The sequence below is a fragment of the Sarcophilus harrisii genome, chromosome 4 (genome assembly GCF_902635505.1).
Source record: "Sarcophilus harrisii chromosome 4, mSarHar1.11, whole genome shotgun sequence".
NCBI classification, from domain to species: domain Eukaryota; kingdom Metazoa; phylum Chordata; class Mammalia; order Dasyuromorphia; family Dasyuridae; genus Sarcophilus; species Sarcophilus harrisii.
The window spans coordinates 137,789,069-137,809,586 of record NC_045429.1 but is presented as its reverse complement, the minus strand read 5'-3'; the positions used below and the strand labels follow the sequence as shown (position 1 = coordinate 137,809,586).

The following is a 20,518-nucleotide window of genomic DNA, read 5'->3' as shown; positions in this document are numbered from 1 at the left end:
GGCTGCAAATTCCAACTCACCTAATGATTAAATTAACAATTCAATTTGTAAGCAATCAATTAAAAAGAATTTCAAACACAAATGAAAGGAAGACAAATGAAATAACATAAGTCTATTCTTTATCCGCAAGGAAGTGTATAGGGGAAGTATGTGTTCTTAAAAGCAATAGAACTCTAGTTGCAATCATGAAAATCTGAATTTACCTATAAATGAAAAATGATGAATATTACCGAAATCAAAGAGATTATTCTCTTTTCAAACAACTCCCAAAACAGAAATGCAGAAAGAACAGATAAATGGAACAACCAAGGACAATAGCAACAGAGTGACAGTAGAAAGACCAGTAAAAACATTCTTTCCTTATGTACACAAGGAGTCAGGGATGAAGATACAAATACAGTGTGAGTAAAGAAGTGAGTCTGCAACATTTTAGACAGAACCTGATGACACTGACTTCTGGTGAAACATTTTGTAAGACTTCATTATAAAATGGTAGAACACATGAGAGAGAGCAAATGAATCAAAGAGATAGGGAACAATGTGTGGGGGGGTCAAATCAAAGGTAAGCAATGACAGGAAGGTGACCTCTATAGTCTCAGAAAGATAAATGCCCATAAGAAAATGGATTAGGAAGAGAAAGAAAAGATGAAAAAGTGGGGAAAAGCTTATTAATACAAGGAAATGATGTAAATGAACAGGGCCCAGAGGAATTTGTACAACTTTTGTGACAAAAAGAATTATGTTTAAAACTATACCTATGATCCATTTGGAAATTCTTAGATATTTCTTGAAACTTCGACAAGATTATATTATAGTTTCAAATTTTGATCATATTAGGAGACTCCTTATTAAAAGCAAAACAAAAAAAAAAAATCTTTTTAAATTAAGGATGTCACCTTGTGAATAAATGTGTTTTTTTGAATAAATTAGCCTGTCCCCAAATGGGAAGACATCATCATTAATTCTGGCTCAATAGAAATTGTTTCAGCATATAACTATAGGCCAGGGCTTTGGAGACTAATGAGGATTATTTGCTTCACCAAAATTACAGGTTTATTCATGACTCATATTTTCTCCCTACAAGTGCTATTGAATCTCCACAGGAAAAGCAAAATATCTTCCAAAATATAGCTGTGCCTGAAAATACTTAGAAAACTTTCAACAAGCTGCTTTCCATTTCTTAGAAAAGTCCCAGGTCAGCATGATGGGTAAAATACAAAAGACTGTAATTCATGGGGGTGGGAGGGACAGCTATTATAAATACAAGGCAATGATGAAGTAGAAATCTACAGTAGCTAATGACATTAGATTTAATTTTATTCTGATTAAAATTTTGGGAACTAAGTGCCCAAGTATTGGAAAGAAAGCAATGTTTCCAATGAGACTTCAAGGAAGAGGTAGTTAATATTCATCATTTGATTGACAATAAGAAGATGAACTGGAATTCTCTTGCTTCTCCTTTAAATATATGTATAATTTTGACATAATGGAAGTTTGACAAGGAAAATATTTTCATTGTACTGTACCTCTTAGAAATTGTCTTAAGTACTGTCAATATTGACAATACTGTCAATGCTATTAAAATACTGTACCTATAATAGAACAGGAAAAAAATGCCCAGAAGAGAAACAAAATATTTATAATTTACTTTTGCTGCTCTCAAAACACCAAACATACAGGAGGCCCATTTCTAATTTTATCTAGCTATAATCTGTCCAATCTCCAGAAGAATAGTATAAGAATTTCATCAAATTCAGAAGCACTTAAAAGGAGTGAAGACCCTGATCTTTTAGTCTAATTTAGTCTATTTCCTACCCAGACTATCTCATGGATTTCATAATCTCTCAGAAACTCAACAGAATGAAATCAGCTCTGAAACTCATTGTCCTTGCCCCTGCCCCTGGGGTTCATCCTTCCCTCTGATTGGAGAAGATAGAAAGTTGACATCTGAGAGTTCCTCCTAGACCCTCTGTTTGAGGAGAACAGCCACAAAATTTATCTCATGATTTTCCACCCAACTAATCTCCTAACAAATAATCCAGAAACCCCCCACTCTATAAGATTCAAATTATGTCTATAAAACACACCCACTCAACACTTTCCACTCTGGCTGCAGGACTCAGTCTTACCTCTAGCCTGATATTGCCCCTCCCCTCTTTCCAACTTCTTAGTATACACTGTCTTCTTCAATTATCCTGTGAACATCTTGAGAGCAGGGATTATTTTATGCCTTTCTTTGGATCTCCACCACTTAGCCCAGTGCCTAGCACATAGTAGATGTCTAATAAATATTTATTGATTCTTTTATCATGCTTTTAATTACTTGGGACAAGTAATGCTTTGAATATGATTATGTTCATTCCTTGCTGAGACTTTAAAATAGGACTTTATTGGAAACTTTTAATATTGTCCTTAAAGATATATAGTCCTTATCCTCTATTAATTTACAATCTATGGTTCATATGTTTGTGGATTTGTATGTGTGTGTATGAGGCAGAGACAGAAAACAGAGACAGACAAACAGATAGACATCCTGGTTTCTTTATTGTGCCTTCAAAAATAGTAGGTAAATATGTATTTTAAGCCCATTGTTGGCAAAGGTCAATCTGCTTTTGAATTTAGCATTATGATCAACTATTTCAATCCACTTAAGTAATGGTCTCTCTTACCATACATATTTCTTACATTTGAAAAATATAACTAAGATAGTTCAAGTTAAAGCTTCCAAATATATACTTAAAATGAAACCTTTGAGAGTTCTATTGAAAAGGTCAATTAGGGCTAAGATGACAGGAAAAAATAATGATGATTGTTGGAGGGGATGCAGGAAAACTGGGACACTGAGACATTGCTGGTGAAGTTGTGAACAAATCCAACCATTCTGGAGAGCAATCTGGAATTATGCCCAAAAAGTTATCTGTGAAGACTGCGTATTTTAAAATCAGCCGGAGTCAGGAATTCAGGTTAGGGGAAAATCGTCAGTCTTTATTCTCAGTGAAGAAAGATCGGAGTTGGAAGAGAATCGGCGATAGCAATGCGTGCAGCTGAGTCAAGAAGCTAGCTAGACCATAATCCACATGACCAGCAGCTACCAGCATAGAACCCAGGCCCAATCTCTCCCAGCCTCTCTTCCTGTCTCTCTGCCTCCACCCACCAAAATCGTCATTTCCTATACAACACATCAGGACTTGCACAGAGAGTGGGTGGGAGCCATTCTTTATCCAAGCATGTATATTAATAGAGTATAGTCCAATTACTATTTGGCCTCATGGTGCTTGGGACCTCAGTACATCAACTCAAGCCTCAGCCCATTACAGTTATCAAACTGTTCATACCCTTTGACCCAGCAGTGCTACTACTGGGCTTATATCCCAAGGAGATACTTTTTTTTTTTTTAATAGTAACTTTTTATTGACAGAATCCATGCCAGGGTAATTTTTTTTTTTACAACATTATCCCTTGTACTCACTTCTGTTCCGATTTTTCCCTCCCACCCTCCACCCCCTCCCCTAGATGGCAAGTAGTCCTATTTATGTTAAATATGTCCTAGTATATCCTAGATACAATGCATGTGTGCAGATCCAAACAGTTTTCTTGTTGCACAGGGAAAATTGGATTCAGAAGATAGAAATAACCCAGGAAGAAAAACAAAAATGCAAAGTTTACATTCATTTCCCAGTGTTTTTTCTTTGGGTGTAGCTGCTTCTGTCCATCATTGATCAATTGAAACTGAATTAGGTCTCTGTCAAAGAAATCCACTTCCATCAGATTACATCTTCATACAGTATCGTTGTTGACGTATATAGTGATCTCCTGGTTCTGCTCATTTCACTTAGCATCGGTTCATGTAAGTCTCTCCAAGCCTCTCTGTATTCATCCTGCTGGTCATTTCTTACAGAACAATAATATTCCATAACATTCATATACCACAATTTACCCAACCATTATCCAATTGATGGGTATCCATTCATTTTCCAGTTTCTAGCCACTATAAACAGGGCTGCCACAAACATTTTGGCACATACAGGTCCCTTTCCCTTCTTTGACTAAAGAATCTGATGGATCTGCACACATACATTGTATCTAGGATATACTAGGACATATTCAACATATATAGGACTGCTTGCCATCTAGGGGAGGGGGTGGAGGGTGGAAGGGAAAAATCGGAACAGAAGTGAGTGCAAGGGATAATGTAAAAAAAATTACTCTGGCATGGGTTCTGTCAATAAAAAGGTATTTAAAAAAAAAAAGAAAGAAAAAAAAGGTCAATTAGAATAATAACAAACATAAGCTTTAAAGTCCCATATCTCATGATAATGGTATCTTAATGTGGATTCAAGACTTTTGGCTAATCCTTTTGTTAATCCATTTATTTATTTAATTTTTATTCAATTACCTAGTTATTGATTAATTATTAATTATTTGTTTAATGAGTAAATTATCTAGTTAAGCAAATAATCATATGGCAATAATAAACAAACTAAAATATGCTATCTAAGATAGATGCTATCTACACAATTTTATGTTTTCTTATAATGTGAGAGTTTTAAATATATATTTTTAGCAAAAATGAGGTTGTGGTGGTGAGCAGTATAAATGGGATATTGATCACTGTTATCCCAAACTTTATGTGAACCATGCTTGTGCTCCCCTTAAGCATGACTCTTTTCTAAACTATCACACTTTCTCTGTCTTCTTTGCTGGACCTTCATCCTTGTGGTACTCGTTAATAGTAAGAATTTTTCAAGGCTCTTCTTTTTTCCCTCTATAATATTTCAACTCACTAGTTACCCAGATTCACAGTTTTGGAATCGGTTTTGCAGGAGTATACTGATAAATACTTGATGACCAGATACTATGTTATATATATGTAGATATGGATAAAGATATATGATATATACATATGTGACATATGTTTATGTAGTGATAGATACACACATACGTGTGTGTATGGATATTTCAAATATATACATCAAAATGTACATATATGCATATATACATATATAATATGTATAACATATTATATATGTATATATGATCTTGTGTATTTAATAAATAGCGTATATGGATATATATATATCCATTGTCTGCATTTAAGTGATGAAGAAAATGTAAATAATATAAATTAAACTTTAAAGTGTAGGAGCTACATATATATCATGCAGGATATATAATATGCAGAATATATAATGTATGTATATATAGGACCCATAAATATATACTTATGTTATATAATATTATATTGCAGGACCCACTTTTACATTTAACTTATCTTATTAATGTTTTCTACATCACTTAAATTTAGACAATCAACAAAACAACAGATCAAGCCCTGATTAGTTACGGTTGCCAATTTCCAAGGAATAAGAGCTTATAAAATTTAAGTTGGCACTTGTATTTTTTGTTTCCTGTTCCACAGCTTTTGATCTAAATAGCTGTGAAAGCTTTTTAATCTCAGTTCCACATTTCCTATATTACCTTCCCTTATCTCCACTCACAGAACCATCACTGAAATTCAGGTCATCAGTACTGCCTACATGGATACACATACTATTGAAATAACCACCTAACTGCCTACAGTTTTGTTTTTTAGTTTTATCTATTTAATTTTTAATTCATGGAACAAAACAATCATTTTGTAACATAGTGTGATAAAAAAGATGATTTCACATGAAATTGCAAATCTATTATGTACAATTTGCTTTCCTTTTAAATACATAATAAAGTTATCATGTAAAGTTTTTCCCATTTTTCCCTCTCCCTCTCACCTAGAAATGGCTACCATTAGACATAAATATATGTCTATTTATATACATGCATACACACATACATGCACACACACACACACACATAAATACTGCTATTTATCAGTTCTGACTCCAGCTCTTGTTCTCCTCACCATACAACTGGCAAAGATTCCAAAAGTCTGAAGTCTGAACATGACATTCTCCTTTGCAAAAATATTCAAGGTTTAGTGAAAAAGTAACTTAGTTTCAGTAACAAAGTATTTACTATTCACTTAGACATTTAAAAACCTCCACTGTTTTACAATTTTATGTTACTTCTTTCACAGATTCCATGTTCCAGCTAACCTGGATGACAAGCATGAGATGAATTCCCTATTCACCTTCCCCTCATAGAATCCCTCTTCATCTTTGAGCTGCCTCATACAAAAAGCCTTTCCAAATAGTCTCTTCATCCCTTACTTCCATTCCCACTTTCTTAGTGTTCTCTCTATTCTGAAAGTTTCTCTCTATTTATTCAACAGTAAATAAACTGTAGGCATCTAAATGACCCAGTGCATTGAGAACAGTGCTGAGAATCAGAAACATTCATCTTCCTGAATTAAAATCTGTCCTCAGACACTTGTTAGCTGTGTGACCCTGAGCAAGTCACTTAATCCTATTTGCCCCTGTTTTGTCATCTGTAAAATGAGCTAGAGAAGAAAAAGGCAAACCATTGCAGTATCTTTGCGAAGAAAACTCTAAGTGGGGGGAACAAAAAAAATATATCCTCCAAAAGGGGAAAAGGAATATGTCATTTTTTCAAGGGCAAGGCATTTTTTTGTTTTTATCTTTGAATTTCTACTAACTAGCACTGCTTTTGTAAATAGCTTCACTAAAGCAATGCTGATTGAATTGAATAATCCAAAAACTCATTTGGCATGATGCCCAATATTGAACCATTACATGATTTCATGTGGAAGTGAATCAAAATGAATTCTAATTCTGCTTCCACATATTAGTTGTATGACACTGACTTAACCTATCACACTCTCAGCTTCCTTATCTGTAAAATGGGAATGATAGTAGAACTTACCTCAGAGAAAGAGGACAAAGTGGATAAAAGAGTTGGAACTGAGGTCAAAAAAAAATCTGAATTTGAATCCAGCCTCAGATATTTAGTAGTATTATGATGCTAGGCAAATTATTTAATTTCTTCCTGTCTCAGTTTCCTTGTCAATAAAATGGGGATAATATTAGCACTTGGTGATTGTGACAATCAAATGAGAAAATATTTGTAATGTACTTTGCAAATCTTAAAGCACTACAGAAAACTTAGCCAGTGTATGAATTAAAATGAGATAGTATTTGTAAAACACTTGCAAATTTTAAAGCACTATACAAAGGTTAATTAATGTTATTATAATCTGTCTCTTAATGGTCAAATATCCTACATTAATAAATGAAAGAAGGTCATTTTATCAGGCATCTACTCTTCTGGAGACAGAGTATGTTGGAGATAGCTCGAAAAGGCTCAAGTAAGAGCTGATTATTAAATTTTCAGCATGTGTATTAACACTTTGAAAATTGGTAGCAAATGCTACAAATTAGGGCTTGATTTATTGTCTTGTTGGATATCTAAATTTAAGAAAATAAAGGATAAAATGTTAATGATGCAGATTAAACTTCATATGTATGTTACTCCTCCCACCCCAACGATCCAATTGTTAAACATTTACTAACATTGGAGGTCTTCAAGTAAAATTTGGATGGCCATTTAGATTTATTGTAGTGAGGCTTCATTTCAGAATAAATGGCCACTTAAGTCTTTTAAAATTAGCCCAATATCTGGCACATAATACATGTTTATTAAATGAATTCTGAAATTCTGTGTCAAAGTATATGAGAAAGTGAAAGTAGACAAAGAGGGAGATGCAGAAGCACAGATAGATAGTCAATCTCATTAGCAAAATAATGTTTCTCTATTTTATTTCCTATTCTAGATGTCTAAATTTCCCTCTGCGTCCTCCATCCAAGAGCCAAAATGCTTGATAATAATATTCCTATCTACAGAAGAGGGCCCACTTCTTTTCTGCCACATTAACTTATCTGAAATCTGATCCCTTATTTTTCAGTCTGAGACAAGGATAAGTGAAATGTCTCCTGTTTATTTATAACATAATAAGCATCTATCTGACTACTCTCTTAATCAATTGATTAATAAATGAATCAATAATCAATTAATCAGTCAACATGTATTTATTCAGCACTATTTTGTACCAGGTAAATGTATACATTTACCAATGTAAAGCACTGGAGATACAAAAAGAAAATAGTTGCTCTCAAAAAACTTTACAATCTATGTGGCAGATAACATGCATATTTATAAGCATGTATAAAGTAAATATAACATTTTCCCATCAGGAACAAGTAGATAAAGTAATTTCCCCAAAGCCCAAGACTGACCATGTTATCATACTCCATAAACTGCAGTGGGTATCCATATGATAAAATATAAACTCTTATTTGGCATTTAAAGGGGGTTACACAAGTAAGGAGAAAAAAGGTCCATGGACCACAACCTAAGAGAAATCTTTGGGTAATTCTATGACAAAAACCTGAAAATCCAGAGAATAGAATAAAGACAGATCCTTATCAAAAAACAATTTTGCATAACGCTAGCCTTAGATTATTTGTGGCTACATATTCCATGGATGGCGCCAGATTGAGGTCCAGCACAGCACAGTGCCTAGTACATATGAGATGCTCGATAAGTGTTTATTATGTGATTGACTAATTCTAGGTCCACATTTTTTACTTTTTATGTCTGCCAATAATTTGACTCAAAAAATCAAAATGCATAGTGAAAAATAAGAAAACTTTCATGGAGGTATTATGGCTACAGAAACAAAGAATAGTATAAATTCTCTGATAATTTCTAATGATGACATCTTAGATTAGGACCTTAGGTGCTGATACATATTACTAAAGATTTGGGTCAAGACATTGATCTGGCCATTGCCCAAGTCAGGACAACACTTGAGTCCCCACTTTCACTGTCAAACTCCTTTTGAGATACAATTCTTCCCTTCTCGCAAATCTCCATTATATGATATATATATATATATCATATCATATTGGTTCCTACTTGGCCTTCAGTAGTGGACTCCCACTCCTGGCCAAACATTTCGCAGTATGGACACATAATTTCATTGTAATAATGTTCATACAACTATGGCAAGGCTAGAAATAATGAATGAGTTTGTTGCTCTGTTCAGTTACAATTTTATAGTGTTTTGGGACTTTACAAAGTGCTTTACATTTGATCCTCACAATAACACTGGGAGCTACATGCTATTATTGATGAGAAAATTGAAAGAAGCTAAAAGACTTTCCAAAACCCATAGATAGCAGGCAAAGACGTGTCTTTGACAGGAATTTGAATTAAGATCTTTATCAGTCTAAGTTTAGAATTATATCCACTATGCCACCTAGTTGCTTAAGTCTGGGAAAGGAGAAGTTGAGGTACACACCCAGTCCTCCCAAGACCTACTTAATAAACCACAGGGAATTGGGATTGAATCTCTGGAGCATGACTGATTATATTTCAGTTATGTAGACAAAGACTAGTGACTCAATTTGTGAGTAATTGGGAGGGGAAAATAACTTGAGTCACTTCTGAAAAGAACTGTTTGACTTTAAATGAAGAAGAATTAAGCAGTGCCTTGGTTATTTTTTTAATGCCAACGGATAGTTTCAGTAGATAAATGTGCAATTTTCTTTGCATGACACATAGGACAGAGAACCTAATTTTGTTACATTTCATCTCAGTGAAGGAGAAAATGATTTTTTTTTATTTAAATAACCATACAGCAAGAAGCACTGAATTCCAAGATAAGAGAATACACTGAGATGTGTTATGATGAGTCACCAAGCTGACAGTGAAGGAGCTGATATTTAACATAAAAACACTCTATTATAGATAAAGATAAGGTATAAAATGTAGATTCTCCTTGGTAGAAAAGTGACTAATGCAGCAAGGAAGTTTTTAGAACAGACAGGTCTCTAAGGAATAACCTATCAATAGTATTCTTGTCCCTTCTGCTCAGAAACATTGTTAAAAATTGTTTCTGATCAAGTTCAGCGATATCAAAGCTAAAAACCATACAGACAATTTCTTTTTAACTGAAAAAACTCTTCAAAATTGTCTTTCTTAGTTTGTTATTCTTTTGAAAACCTCAAATATAAAAATGCTCTAGTTATTTGAGTTAAAAACAATTTCATTCCTCTTTTTTCTTTATGAAAGATTAATTTCAAAAGTAATAATCTGAAGTAATGACAACAGTTTTGGCCTTATGGTCTTGCTGTATTACCATAGTATTATAGTATTGCCATATAACTCAAGAAGAATCCTTGATCTCTATGTACTTCAGGCAATTCAGTAGAATTCGTCTACTGTCATTCCAACAGGTTGGAATGGAATAAGTTCAAACACCTAGAAAATCACAGGTTCTTCTCATATTCTAGATAGGTAGCACAAAGGACAGAGCTTTGGATATGAAGTCAGAAAGACTCCAACTCAAATACTGCCTCAGACACTTTCCAGCTGAATGACACTAATTAGTAACCTTATTAAGCTTTAGTTTCCTCATATCTACAATAGGAATACTAACAGCATCAAATGAGACAATAAAACTTTACAAAACATAAAGTACTATATAAATAATATCTACTATTATTTTTTACACAGGATTTCTAGACCAGCTGGTCCAAATATTTGCTTCATGGATTTGCTGTGTCTGTCATACAGTCAATTCAATATAACTTTTTTAATATTACCCTACCAGTAAAGATTTTTAGAGGGTTCCTCATAATTAAAACAAAAAAGGTGAGGGAGAGAATTATTACAAAATTCAGACTACAGTCTTCCAGTGAGATTTAATTTTTATATGTAGCTTCTGAAATAGATTAAATTATGAAATTCAACTGCCTTGTTTTATCTAAAACTTTATTTTCTATAAAGATCATATATCAATTTCAAATGCAACATAAGAAAATTCTAATTATGAGGCTATGTCTGTGAATATACACAAAAACATATATTGGAGCAAATCATTAATTATTAATAGGTTTCAATTTCTTTATCTATAAACAGAAAGCATTAGGCCAAATTATTTCTACTATGCCCTCTAGGTCTAAGATTCTTGAGTTTCTAACTAGCATTTATATTTTAAAGCATTTTATAAATTTTTTTTTCCTTTGATTCTCACAACAATCCTGGGAGATAAGTCCTATTATTATAGATAAGGAAACTAGGGTAGAGAGAGCTTAAATGACCTACCAAGGTCATATAGTAAGAAACCAAGGTTATATATGAATTCAGGACTTCTTGATTGACACTTTATCCACTAAACCACCTAACTGCCTTATAAGCAAAAATAATGCAAGATGTGCTCTATGTTTTTATGGAACTAGGTTTTTTATTAAATAACACTTCGTTATTTCCCTGAGTCTATAATCACTCTTCTATTTTCTTCCAGATATACCAAGATGAAGACAGCCACCAATATCTACATTTTCAATCTAGCCCTGGCAGACGCCCTAGCAACCAGCACACTGCCCTTCCAGAGTGTCAACTACTTGATGGGCACCTGGCCCTTTGGCACCATCCTCTGTAAGATTGTAATCTCCATAGACTACTATAACATGTTCACCAGCATCTTTACTCTCTGCACCATGAGTGTCGATCGCTATATTGCTGTCTGCCACCCCGTCAAGGCCCTGGATTTCCGTACTCCTCGAAATGCCAAAATTGTTAATATCTGCAACTGGATACTTTCCTCAGCCATAGGTCTGCCAGTCATGTTCATGGCAACAACAAAATACAGGCAAGGTTGGTAGTGGTTTGGAGGGTGGAGGTGCAGTACAAATGTGTGCAGAGTTGATTAAAGCAGAATTTGAAAATGGCAATTTTCTTTGATCAATACCTGATTTTCTGTATTTGCTCTAATTCTCTGGTAAGTAATATGATGTAGAAGAGAAAGGATGAATTTAGAAAGACAGATTTAATTCCTGCCTGTGACACAGGCTAATTCTGTGATCCCAAAGAAGTGACAACTTTTTAGTATCCCAGATTATTCTCTAAGACTCTAATTTCCAGCTTAATAGCCAATTTGTATTGACAGAAGAAATTTTCACAATAGGAGTTTCCCATGACTATAAAATCAGAGATCAAGCCCAAAGGTAGTAGACAAGGAAAATCCAATATTCTAGTAAAGCTGTGACCTTGTTAGTAAAGGGTCTTCCCTTCTATGGGTTGTAACTAAACCATGTTCATCAATCCTAAATAATTATTGTTCATTTTGTAAAAATACCATAGGGGATACAACCAATGTGTTGATGGTCTTCTTATTTTCTGTGATATTTTATGGATGCCAATGAAGCAGATAGGCCACCAGAATAAGATTTATGGAAAATCATTTACTTTTTTTGTTGGCAAGAGTCCAAAAAGGATTTGAGACAAAAGATTGCATTTAATTTTTTTAATTCACTGGCATATAAAAAGTTAAATGTACTATCTTCATTACTGAGTATAAATAGGAAATAAATAAGAAAGATAGAAAAGATCACCAAGAGTAATAGTATAATGTGAGAAGAGAGGAAAGCAGCAAAAAGAACTCTGTAAGATACCTATAGCTAGAGGATGTGATTTAAATTAGGATCTAGGAAAGGAGACTCAGAAGAGAACCAGAAGAGAGAGTGTCTCAAAAATTTTGAGAGAGGAAAATAACAATGAAAAGATTATCAATAATATCAAAGGCTACAGAAAAATTTAGAATGAAGATTGAGAAAAGGCCATTAGATTTGGCATGCTGGGGAAAATAAGAGTGTCCAGTGCAGGGAAGATGGCATGGAAGAGAATTGAGCATTTAGACTGCCAGCCATAGTGCATACAAGCATTGTGGTTTTATAAGGAAAGAAAAAGGGATGGAAGAAAATCTACAACATTATTGTAAGATAAGGAGATTTCAGAATTATCATCTGTTAAGGTAGCATATTTGTAGGTGATGGCAAGATATAGGTGACCATCTTTGTATACGGCAGAGGTGGAATGGAGTAGTAGTAGGTTATGAGAAATGAGTAGGTTGAAGAATTAAGTGGTTAAGGTCTTTCAGAGAGGGTGAATATGCATGTTGAAGTCCCCTAGAATGAGACAAGACTTAAGAAAGGAGAAAGGAAGGAGAGTAGTCTGGAAGTCAATGGGCAACAGCTACCAGGATTTTGATTGATTTTGATTGTCAAGAGAAGACAAGAAGGCTCCTGATATGTTGGCTAGAACCAGGGATGCTGATAAATATTAAATATCTGGTTCTCTGGGGGAGGGAGAGAAGAGCATATATTCTACATTTCTAAGTTTCATTTATATCATTAATATTTTTTATCTCTTTCTTGAGTCTAAACAATTAATCACACCCTGATTTGTAGTGTTTCACTAATTCCAGAGTGCAAGTGCTCACACTGAAATTTGACTAATCATTTCACAAAAGTGGTAGGAATTGGCTCCAGTACATACACTGAATACAATTGTGGCAAAATTATGGAAGAACATAGACAAGACTTACACAGATTGAAAGGCATGGATAGGTTTGGAACTGAATCACTGGAGGGAATACATCACTGAAGTCACAGATCCCTTTGAATACCTAAGAAAAATCACAATATAGACAATGCAAATCAAAAAATCTTCCTGAGATATCCAAATAAGCAAGCCACTTCATTAAAATATGTAGGCATAGCCTTGGTTTTTGTTCAAGGGTCATTAACAATAAACAGCTATGCCAAAGATTTTAAAAAAAAATCATCAAAGAAATTCAGCAATGCCATTGCTTGTTCTTCTTTATAATTCTTATGTTCTAGGTTCCATTGATTGTACACTTACATTTTCCCATCCAACTTGGTACTGGGAAAACCTGCTGAAGATCTGTGTTTTCATCTTTGCCTTCATCATGCCCGTCCTCATCATCACCGTGTGTTATGGCCTGATGATCTTACGCCTTAAGAGTGTCCGGATGCTGTCTGGTTCCAAAGAGAAGGACAGAAACCTGAGAAGAATTACCAGAATGGTGTTGGTGGTAGTGGCTGTGTTCATAGTCTGCTGGACCCCGATTCACATCTATGTCATCATCAAAGCTTTGGTCACCATTCCTGAAACTACTTTCCAAACTGTTTCCTGGCACTTCTGCATTGCTCTAGGGTATACAAACAGCTGCCTTAATCCAGTCCTTTATGCGTTCCTGGATGAAAACTTCAAGAGATGTTTCCGAGAGTTCTGCATCCCCACATCCTCCACCATCGAGCAACAAAATTCAACTCGAATTCGCCAAAACACTCGGGACCACCCTTCCACTGCCAACACTGTGGATAGGACAAACCATCAGGTATGATTAGTGATTAAGATGTCATCTCCAGAATTAGTCATTCCCACTGAGGGAGACTTGAATTTGGAAATTTTATAATTTACACTGAATTCCAATTGTGAAGCTTTAGATGGGGGTCATGTGTGTAAGTGTGTGTATGTGTCTGTGCTGGGGTAAGGCAGTTTATCTTTCCAGATAAAGTAAGTCCATATATGTTCCTGTGTATAGCCACACAAATACAAAAATACACAAATAAAAAATAAAAGAAAAACTTCTTAGCAACTGGAACAATCTTTTTTCTATATCTCAGTTAATTTTCATAATTCTTTTTTTTTTAAATCTGGAGCATTATTATATCACTAAAATAGCTAGAATAATAGTTCAGTCTAGGTTCGCTTTCCAACTCTCTGAAATTAGAATGTCTATATATTTGTGATGTATCTGAAGAGCACTGGACTCAAAGTTTTAAGGAAAAAATCTACCACGAATTATATAAAAATTATTTTTATTGACTAGTGTTAGACTAGGCTATGTTGGTACTCTAGAATTCAGTTTTTTCATATATCAAAAGAGGGGTTTATACTAAGCAACATTTAAGTTTTCTTCCAATTCTGAAATTCTGTAAATCTTTCTCCTGTTATCAGAATTTTATAGATTTTCATTTATGTCTCTGACCATTGTCATTTTCATCTGGAATCATTCAAACCTCAATACTTATATACTTAAATAAAGTATCAACTCCTTAACTTCATACCCAGCCAAAATTGTAGGAATAGGATGTTGCTATTGCCAAAGCCATATTGTACCTATAAATTTGCTACAAAGCAGTATTAATTCCACTTCATGTTAATGACATTAACCAATTCTCAAGAAAATAGAACTTTTGTTCCCAAAAGAATATGCAGAATAATCACTTCTCAGCCTTTTGGCTAAGATCAAGTGTAAGAGTATGCAAAATAGACTGCTGACCTGAAAAAAAATGAATGAAAAGGAAAGTCTGTTGTGTGTGTGTAGGCGTGTATCTATGTCTGTGTCTGTGTGTCTGGTTGTGTGTTTGTGTGTCTGTGTTTTAATGTTATGTGTTTCAACTTCTATTTCAAAATTAGAAGCTGTGTGGGGGTAGAGGTGATTGTTTCAAAATATCTCCTACTTGACTTTTTTCATATTCTTTTACCTACTCCTTCAATCTAGTTCCTTTTTTCAGCTCTCTTCTTTTCCAGTTTCCACTGAACCATTCAAAATAAATACAGTGTTTTAGGAAATAGAAAAGAAAAAGGAAAACCCAATATACTACAGAGATTATCAACCTAAGACACATACACACCTACATATATATATATATATATATATATATATATATATATACACACATATAAGTACATGCATATAGGCACATATTTCACTATATAATAATACAATAATAACAAATATAGCATCTAAATACATGTAGTACTTTATCACATATATATATATATAACTATGTTTGATATATATAACCATTTTGATATAATTAGCTTCCTTTTAAGTCCTATATATTTAATTTCATATTTATTACTATTAAAATGTATTCATAGGCTTCTCCAGCTATCCAAAGGAGCCTATCACACTCACTCACATACACACAAAGTTAAGAATCCTTATAATACAGGGTTATTGTAGAATGCATTTTGTATGATTAAGCAGTTAGGTAGTGCACAGAACTAGGAATCAGGGAAACCTGAATTCAAATCTCCCCTCAGACATTCATTAGCTATTGTGACCCTGAATAAGCCATTTGATCCCTGAATGATTCAGTTTCCACATCAGTAAAATGAGTTTGATTATAACATCTGTCTCCCAGGATGATTGTGTGGATTGTTGAAATATTATTTGTAAATTAGTTTACAAACCTTAAGGTGGTTGTATAATGGCTTGCTACTACTATTATCACTACTATTACTACTACAAATTTAAGCTGAATTGTTTTATCCTACTTAAGTGGCTTGAAAATCATACATTGCAAGTATCAGAGTACTCCATATTCTGGTCTTTCCCTTCCCTTCTAAGCATAAGCTCTCTTTGTAGAAAGAATAAGCTCTTTGGTGCAGTGTAGTACTTCAGTATTAGGTTCTCTTCACATTCTAATTCCAGTTCCAGCTCCCATTCTGTTCTGCAGGTCATATGGCCTGCTACAGAAGCATTATCGTGGCTCCCCAGCAGCAAATAGGTCTCCTTATGCTGACAATGACCTTCATGGGTTCTCTGAACTGAAACATTAATACTGATGTAGTTCCAACACAGTGCAGATAAAGGGAGGAAATGAGCTAACTGGAAAAGTTTACTTTGAGGTAACTAAAAGGTCTGCCTTAAAAAAAATTCAATTATGACTTATCTTCATCATTATCTCTTTGGAGTTGTAGCAGTGTCAGATACCAGTGAAAATACATTAGCCCAAGAATTGGCTGCCTTCCCAAACTGTCCATCTGGGAAAGTCAGACAGGGGAGGAAGGCCACCAGGAAGAGAGAGAGAGAAATGCAGCAACATTTGCAAATTCAGAAAAACCCAAAGTTCCTTCCTCTAATCTGTACTGAAGTATCATCATTCATAATACCAGCACAGTTATATACAGACGTTTATTTGGAACACTTCTCAGAAACTTAAATATCAGTTGAAGCTACACACCAAAAGAATATACAGCATAGGTAGAATTAAGTACCTTAAATCAGTGATTGGAGAACATAGGGATGTAATTCTGTTATATTCAAAAAAAAAAAAAAAACAAGCAGCCAAATCAGAATGGAATATGGAAACACAAATGCATGTGGATGTGTAGCAATGAACCTAAATATGTCATATAGAACAAGGATATAATAATGGTGAAGTTGTTCAGAGGGCCAGCAACTTGGCTACTGAGAATGTGCATTAGACATCTAGATTCTGAAACAAGGGACCTGCATCTATCATCTAGCTATGTGATCTTGGGGAAATCATTTCATTTCTTTGGGACTGTCTCATCTATAACATTATATAATTGGGCTAGATGATCCTTAAATTTCCTTTTAGCTCTAAATCCTATAAATTTCTCTGATCTAAATAATCCGCTGACTTGTTTCTTTCTTCTGTCTTCATACATCCCAAGGAGTTCATCATCTGAGTTTAGCCTCTGGATAATTTTCAAAGTCTTGGTATTTCTATTCGACTGCAAATCCACAGAACTGGTCAACATACTCTAATAAGCACATGCCCCAGGCTGAGCACAGTGAACAGATTGTCTCATAGTTTTTCTATGTTGTCTCATTTTTGTGCATTATAGAATTTCCTACTCTTTCAGCTGATTCATGAACAGCTTATTATCTTTATGATCTTTAGATCTTTATTAGATGTGCTTGCCCATTATTCCCCATACAGTATTTGTGCAATTGATTTTTTTCCCATAAAATATTACCCCTCATTTGCCCTTTAGTGAACTTTGTTCTCTTCCTGAATACTTCTCCCATTCACTGTAAATATTCTAAATTCTAATTCTTCCCTTTGGTCATAATTCTTGCTTCCCTGACACCTCCTTATCAGCTTCCACAGTCTGATGTCTTATTCAATATATTTTAATGCTATCATATGGTGGATTCATGAAAACATTAAATACAACCCAAGGAAAATAATTGATCCTTGTGAAATACCATTTGATTACTAAGGTTCCACCATAGAGACAAGGACTTGTGAGTGACAAGTATAAACAAAGAACTAGGAGTTAGAACTGCTAGGTAGTGCACAAGACAAAGTCCTGAGTCTGGAATCAGGAGTTCAAATCTACCACTTACTAGCTATGTGACCCTGGGCAGGTCACTAAACCTGTCTGCCTCAATTTCCTCAACTATAAAATGAACGAGAGAAGAAAAAGGCAAACCTTCCAGTATCTTTGACAAGGAGATCCCAAAAGGAGGACACAAAGAGTGAGACACAGCTGAAAAAATTGTGGAAATGGCTAAGATTATGAAGGACTACCAGATTAGCTGTTTTGACTGAAATGGATTACTCATTTAAGTCAAATTCTTGATCTTTAGCAACATTTTTTTCACTGAATTCACTAGCTATATGAATAGATGGATCAATTTTTGGTTGTTAAGCAAAAAGCTAGAACCAAGTGCTCAGCTGAATTAGAACATATATCCATTATATAGTCCAGTTCTCCCTCCTAATAAGCAGAATGAGTTTGAGAAGAAACTTCAGCCATCTGTAGCCAAGTTTTCCTCAACTATAAAATAAGAGAATTAGATTAGGTCAGGAGTCTTTGTCATTTTTTAGGTCATGAATTCCTTTGCAAGTCTTTGGAATCTTCTTCAGTATCATAATTCCTAATACATAAAAGAAAATACATAGGATTAAAAAGGAAATTATTTTGAAATTCAATTATCAGAATATTTTTTGAAGAAAGTTTACAAACCTAAGTTAAAAACTCCTGCCTATAATGTATCGTCTCTTGTCAAACTTTAATCTCACATTCTATGATATTTTATTTCCAAGTATATGAATTGATCAACAAGAAAGAAGGAAGGAAATACTTATTAAGTAATTACTGTTTCAGGCATCAGATTGAGAACTTTCCAAATATTATTTAATTTTATCCTTCCAAAAATTCTGGGAAGTAGAAGCTATTATTATTCCCATTTTAAAGATAAGGAATCTGAGGGATACAGAGATTAAGTATTTTATCCCAGGATCACACAGCTACTAAGTATTCAAAACTGGATCTGAATGCAAGTCTTCTTGAATTCATTCTACTTGAATGAAGTAGCGGATCCACTACTCAATGACCCAGATTACAAGGAAAGCCTTGATCAAATTAAGATAAGGTACACCTGGCAATTAATATACTATTGATTTTTTAACAAATTCATAAATCTTTTAAGTAAATAGATTTTTTTGTAATTTCAAATACAGGAATAAGATTTCAAAAGATAGAAAAGGCTCTCTAAATCGACTCCTCCAACTTAGTTCTATCTTCAGTTAGAAGATAACTTAAAACAGATGAATTTTTAATGTCTACTAGAGTATTCCCATATCCTGGGTCTTTGCTTTCACTAGGCATCTGCCAAGGGCTAAATGTTAAGCAAAGACATTTAAAGCCCATGACAAAAGCCTTAAATGAGAATGCCTCACAAATTGCAGAACTAGAATATAATAACACACATTTGATCAGCAAGGTCAAAATTTCCATCCCTTCAATTCTGTGACGTAAAACCATGGTAACAGCTGCTCTCTCTCTCTCTCTCTCTCTCTCTCTCTTTCTCTCTCTCTCTCCCTCCCTCCCTTTCTCATTTTTGTGTCTCTCTATGTCTCTCTGTCTCTGTCTCTGTTTCTCTCTCTCTTTCCTTCTATCCTATCCCTCTACCCCTCTTTCTCTCCCTTCCCCTTCTCCCTCCATCCCTCCTTCTTCCTTTTTTTTCACTATCTTCCTGGTATTGTAGCATATTTATTTTAAAATAAATGGCAAAATAAATGAAGAACTGATTTATATTAGGTATATCCTCAATTTTGTAACAAAAACAGAATTAAAAGAAAAAATTGCTTATGAGGTCACATGACAGAACTAAAAGGAACCTTGGAGATCATTGACTACAAACCCTACTTTTCACAAATTTAAAAAAAAAAAAAAAAAACAGGCTCAAAGAGCTGACAAGATTTATTTAATTGGAATGTTAGGTGGTAATTAGCTTTAAGATTAGTCTGGTTTGGATTTAGTAAATTTTTGAACCTTAGAGTCCAATTAAGGTCAATAAAATTTCAGTATAAGACTTATTTACTCAAAGACCAGCTTTCAAAATCCCTGGCTCATATTAAGTTGCACTAAAGAAAAGAAAAATAATATGGATATATGTCTGAAAATGCTACATAGCCCAAAGTCTACACAGATTCATTAAAATGAGAATTCTGTTACAACTGTCAACTATAGGTCTGGGTTTTTTTAAAAATCTGCTCTTATATACATTCATAGGTCTTATTAGTGGGTGGAATGTTCATTTCTACAAATGGGGATTTCATACTTTTTAGGAATATTTGTAAAATAATTGGCATTTATGATCAAGATATAGCATATAATTTAAATAAATTATTATTGGCAATAAAGATAGAAATAACTCTGAGAATAAATTATTTCTATCATATAAAATATCGAAATTTGAAGATAGTTTCTTTTGGGGGTGTAACATAGTATAAGGATTGCATTAGTCACTTTAATTTTGTCCAGTCACTGCTATGTTTAATATGTAGTGAAAATATTAGGTATATGGATTAAATATAATAATTGGCTGTTATTATTTCTTCAAGAAGTTAGTTAGTTGAGTTTTTATTGGCTAAAATTAGGATTTCAGTTGGATTTTTATTTCATTGTTTTTCTGACT

General features: G+C 34.0%; 1 protein-coding gene across 1 annotated transcript in view; it reads left to right on the top strand.

Annotated features, from left to right (window-relative positions):
* The window catches only part of OPRM1 (opioid receptor mu 1), a 49,848-nt gene that overhangs the window by 22,314 nt on the left and 7,016 nt on the right, over positions 1 to 20,518 (top strand). Inside the window, exons 2-3 of the mRNA XM_003769557.2 lie at positions 11,264 to 11,616; positions 13,641 to 14,161. Coding sequence (XP_003769605.2) covers positions 11,264 to 11,616; positions 13,641 to 14,161 — 874 coding nt within the window. The remainder of the gene's footprint in view (positions 1 to 11,263; positions 11,617 to 13,640; positions 14,162 to 20,518) is intronic.